We start from the raw sequence: 6000 nt of genomic DNA on the forward strand, positions 1-6000 counted from the left end.
CCAAATTTAAAAGTAGGTAAACTAGGCATACTACAGTACAGTCATGGGTCGCCCAGTGACCGAAAAAATCATTCCATTTGATATTCAAGTCAGTAGCGGCAGCGGCCACAGAGAATATTAGCAATAGTTAGGTTTAGCAGCGGCCGTGAGTGACTTTAATGCAATCTATAGAAGGGAGGTTGCCTTCACTCACATAAGTAAGAGAATGTGAGATACTTACGAGATACTATGTGATCCTATATTATTATGTACCTACCTACCTACCTGATACTTGACAGCTTCTGTAACAGAGTATATAAAATATGTAATGTACCTACTACTCAACATATATTAAAAAATATTATTAAATAATTCATATTAAAATTACTTACTACATGAATAAAAAATGTAGTAAGCTTACAAAATATAATGCTATTTTTAAATTGTTAACCCACTTTGTGACGTCAAGACGCCGCTGTTACATAAAATTATAAAAACAAACGTTGTTTTTTAACTCTCCGTCTGTGGTCGACGACACAGTAAAAGTATGTTAATGAAATAAGTCAACAATCAAACGACATCGAAGGTCCCGGGTTCAATTCGAATTCCACTGATATTTTGCTGTTATAGGCCTTTAATATTAAAATTAATGTAAAGCTCATTGAAATATAGTAGGTTATGACATGAGGAAATTAAGATATTACATATTTTCAAAGTAGGCCGAAATTCTGGAGGAGAATGTAATCGTTTTATCACTCTTTAAACAAGAATCATGTTGCACGTTATGAACGATAAAGTTGATAAAACTTTTTCATTGCTTGTGAGTGTACGTATATACAGTGACAACCCCTAGTCCAGCTCTAGTATTTGTCACCGATTTGTATAAGTTTTTATTTATTTATTTATTCTTCATTGCACAATATACAAAAGTAATTATGTACAATTAGGTGGACTTAATGCTAAAAGCATTTTCTACCAGTCAACCTGCAGGAGGTACAGGGAGTAAATTGTACAATTTTGTTGATGTAAGTGATATTTGTGTGTGGTGGGCAATGCGGCTCTAATCCGGACATCTCTAGTGTAACCAAAATTGGGTAAAATGTCGCTATCCTCATTAATTATGTTATATCATGACATAATAATGTCCTCCTAGCCGAATTTCGACCACGGCGGCCAATCTCATTTGAGATCAGCCATCTACGCAGGAGTAGATTATAGTGCCCAAGTGTGTGCGCAGTACACAGGAGCACTCTCTGTTCCATCACTCTCATAACCCAATGGGACGGATTGACCGACACGACTGGAGAGAGCTAGGCGCAGGACCGACTGCTTTACATGCCCATCCGACAGCATGGATCGTTTCACTGTTTCGGACATCAGGTGATCAGCCTTCTGTGTCCTAACCAAACTTAGAACCACAATTTAGAAACACAAATTGATGGTCCTACCCGGGAATCGAACCCGGGACCTCTGGGTCATGAAGCGAAGCTTCTACCACTAGACCACAGAGGCAGTTCTACCACTAGATCATGACATATTTGGTATGTTAAAGCTCTACATAAAACTTTATAAAAGCTAATGCAACTCATATGCCCTTAAACATGTAAGTATACCTACCTGCTTAATTGCTTATATCAAAATTTGGGTTACAATCTGTCATAATAGCAGGTAGGTACTTGCAGTCGGATCATAAGAGTTTTTTTTTTTTATTTATTTATTTATTAGGGAAGACAAACAGCCATACATTGAAAATCTTATAAATAACATAAGTAAAAAAGAAATATAAATGTACAGCCCACAGCGTCATCCACAGAATTAGAGTTTCATCAATATAATAATATCCTACTAATGTCCTCCAGTAAAGTAACCGCAAGAAGTGTGCTAGCTTTAATAATACTTAACAACTAAATAGCTCAATTGGCTAATAATTCCAGATATTCTATGACATTAAGTAGAAGTACCCATTACGTAATCACACATTTATGAAGGTTTTTAAATATTTCAATCATGGAAGAACCTTCACATATTGTCTTCTGCATTTAAGGTTCAAATGATAAGTATAGGTATATTAAAACTTAGGATACTAATATATTATACACATTATAATTATCAAATTTATATTCTATTGCAAAATCACACATTATGTTAATCTAATTTGTAACCTTGACATATTGATCTTCAAAATGTTACAAACTTAAAATAGGCATGTGTAGATGTGTGGTATATAATATTAGGTAAATAAGTACAGTAATCATATATAATTGATTCTATTGTAAAAATGAATTCTTAGTAAGTATTATATCTAAATCATCTCTTTTAAATATATATATGTTCTCACATTCAGATAAACATATCAAATTAATTAATAATTATTAAATAATTATTAATCGTCAATTTACCACGGCAGTTCCTATAAAAGTATAGATCAAGTATTTTGTAATTAAATTGGCTTATCTTTTTAATTTAATGCTGTATCCGCTTAATCTCAGAGCGACTTTTAGAAAGGATGTCGTATTTAACAAGAGAATGCAGGTTGCGTGACTCCCAATGTTAATTCATTTTGAATTTGGATTTTTTCTTTTTTCGATTACATATTATTGTCTGCAATGACGTAAGTTTAATCATAAAATAAAATAATATGCGGCCAGTCTCCATAGATATCAAGTTGATTGTCTATAATAATTAAGTATGTATTTTTATCTTTTTTTGAAGTTTAAATGTATCAGAAAGTGTCTGCTATTTAGACAAAAAAATATATTATTAAGCTTAATTACTTCGTATTCTCATCTTAATTCACTCAAATATGTTTGAATATGTTCAATACGTCTGAGTAGATATTCTATTTGCTAACTTTACCCTTTAATGTCGATAATAGTATATCTAACAATGGCATTGCAACATTTACCTATGTTCTATTGTAATTTTAATGACATCCAGGAAATGCAGGGCTTTATTCTACCAGTTCATTATGCAATGCTGCAGTGCCTAGATAAGTTCAAGTTTGAATAATTTAACTAATGAAAATGTAAGCAAAAACTAACAATATGAATAATTATTTATAGGTAACTTGTAGCTTTAAATAATATAAATTCTTGTAAGAAATAAATTTTTCAGGTGCAAACTAAATATGTTATTTGAATTTAAAGATTTGATTTTGCTTTTCGTTAAAAATATAAATGATTTAAGTAATATTTACACCCAAAACAAATGACTTTAATGATACTACCTACCTACTCGTAGGACTATATAGATCTCAACCCTTTAAAATATTTATTTTATTCACACACTGCCATATATTACCAAATATAAAATAAATAATTTTCTTGAAAAGAAAATTCTAACCCAACTTTGAATGTCAAAAACATGAGCTAGCGATGCACCCTCTTGCCTCACCCTCCCTGCGGAATACACCCCTCCCTCAACACAACTAAATGTTAATAACACTAAAAGTCCTAGCCCCCAAACATAACAATCCACGATTTACGGAAACTCTTAACCATACCGTACTTCTCGCAATAACATTGTCCAAAACAGGGAAAACTCGTAACGATTGGTAAATAAATAAAACTACAAGACACACACAATTTCTAGCTCCCTTATCTATCGATACATACCCGGTCATGTCATCGTGCACTTGTCGGGTTCAGCTCGAACCTGACCGCTGATAATGCAAATGCTACGATAACAGCTCTCGGTACAGATGTTTCATTGCCGAAGCATTTTTAAATTAGGAAATCCTGTAATGCAGCGTTTCAGACCTGCGGGTCAGAGGGCGTTGACATCGCCAGCTGATCCCGAGGGCCCGATAGCGGCGATTGGCTTCCCTCCAAAACTGATCGCTCACCTTAGACACGGTCTCGCTATCCGAGTGCATGTAGTAGAAGAGGAAGAACATCCACACAGTTCCTATGAGGAACAAGATTTTCACGTTCCGTCTCATTTTGGGCACTAAACTTTTTGCATGTCACGTCCGTGGTTCAGCTAGCGGCTCGGGCCGCTGTGGCTGCGCGCTGACTGCCGCCTGCTCACGACGCGACCGCTCGCTCCGCCCGCGCCTCGGCACTGCGGCGCCACTGGTCTCTCTATCAGAAACAATTGCCCCATTGCGCTCTAATGTTCGAAAGTAAATCAGCGGATTTAGGTGTTAGGTCTTACGTATTAGAGGTCGCGGAGCAAAAGAGTTCAACGCGTGCACTAAGTTTTTATTGCGCGTTAATTATTGTGTAATTTACTAATTTTAAATGTTTGAACAGTATTACTCTAAATAAATTAAAAATGATTTTGTTTTTAATTGCTTCCTCATTCTTTTATTGTACGTATCCAATTGCAAATTTAAAATAGTTTTTTTTTCACTTAATTATAAATGAGTTCACATACAAACACGTTCGTAGTTCCCTAATTTCGCCGCAGTTTATTTACCTCATCACTCGGGAGTTCTCCACTATCGGTAGACGGGAGTGCGCCGCCGCCGCCGCCGCACATGCGCACAAAGACACAACCAAAAATAGAACTTCACTTGTCGCAGATATTCCGCTAAATATAACAAAGTAAACACTACTGCAGCGGCACGCTTCACAAAAAACTGGCGCAAAAAGTGAGAGCAAACACAGATAAGATAAAAGGACAATAACCTTTTTATGACGGGAGCGAGACACAGATTTGTTTGAGGTGTCAATGTTTGCGTAGCGGTTTCGCAATGTGCTACGAAACTCGTAGCACTCTCGTAGCAAAGGCCTGCCGGATTTTTTTCCGTAGGCTTATAAATATTTTAAAATGTAGTTGTTTAGTATCTCAAATTTAAAACGTAAAATCTTTTCTTACAGCTTTATAAATTCTTGTGTAGTTAAAAAAACTTGATATTATTATCAACGATTATACCAAACCAGTACCTCTCAAAATGTCAGCATTAATAATTAATCCAATCCAATACACATTCGAATTAATAACATAATACAAATCCGTCATTAATTATTCACACAATAATCTAGATTATGAATAATTCACCGCTAATGTAGGTAGGATTTATAATTAAATGAAGTCATAGTAAGTAATAAGAATAAGCCAAAACTATAGGTAGGTATTCTAGTTAGTATTGTTTTAAATAAAATATTTATGATAGATGGAAAAAGGGGACAATACCATACAATACCTACAATAAATAGCTGCATATTAAATAATAATGTATATTATTGTATATAACTATTCATTATTATATAATTCACATTCTTTTTTTCTACTTCCATGTTCACATTTAACTAATAGTGTGATTTTATTAGAATAAATAGTTTAGATTTTTGAAATAATTACCGCATTAAATGAACGGGTGAAGCGCCCTCTGCGTATTCAATGCATCACTCTCCCGATATGGTGTGCTTCTAAAACGAATGAAGTTCGAGCTATATCGTGAAGATGGCGTTATTACATGTTCTGGCTAATTTAGATTTAAACTTCTTTCTTGTTTTATACATGGGAAAAACACGTCAATGATATCGATTCTGAAGGCAGAAATTTTAAATTTAGCGATGTCAAAACCTTAATTTCTTTGTTTAAAATTCGACTCTATGATTGTTTCCGTAAATGTCATTTTATGCTAACAAATTTTTTAGTTTGACAGCGTTAAAATTAGAATTTCTGCCTTCAGAATCAACATCATTGTCGAGTAACTTATAGAATAAAGTTTTTGTGAAGCAATGTATATTTTAGCTGTTTTGTGCTGAAGTTTCGAAAATCATGAAGTTCAATTAGATGACGAACCCTATTATTAAAATTTAATATAAAGTTGGTGATTTTTTACAGTAAACTACACCCACTCTTTTACATTAGATGTGTGTTTTGTGCTTTAGTCACCAGCCTACCCCAGGTGCCAATTGACAGTCACAATGTCTGGATGACAAAGCATATAAATATTTGCTTTGTGGTCTGGATAATGGCTGACAATAGAAACAGGCCCTTAGTAAGCCTACGCCGCGATGTATCGCTCTTATGACTTAAAATCTAATCAAAATCTGCCTACAAAAACCC

At 34.3% G+C, this 6000-nt stretch overlaps 1 protein-coding gene across 2 annotated transcripts in view; it reads right to left on the minus strand.

Annotated features, from left to right (window-relative positions):
- Positions 1 to 4536, minus strand: part of LOC105384984 (polypeptide N-acetylgalactosaminyltransferase 2) — a 50193-nt gene extending 45657 nt beyond the window's left edge. The window contains exon 1 of one of the 2 annotated variants that reach the window (XM_048624691.1): positions 4399 to 4536. In XM_048624691.1, coding sequence (XP_048480648.1) covers positions 4399 to 4461 — 63 coding nt within the window. In that variant the 5' untranslated portion in view covers positions 4462 to 4536. Of the gene's footprint in view, positions 1 to 3823; positions 4064 to 4398 lie in introns of those variants that run through there. The other variant, XM_048624690.1, reaches the window with a different exon arrangement.
- Positions 4537 to 6000: the final 1464 nt, after the last annotated feature.

Source organism: Plutella xylostella, chromosome 12, assembly GCF_932276165.1.
Source record: "Plutella xylostella chromosome 12, ilPluXylo3.1, whole genome shotgun sequence".
Classification (NCBI taxonomy): Eukaryota; Metazoa; Arthropoda; class Insecta; order Lepidoptera; family Plutellidae; genus Plutella; species Plutella xylostella.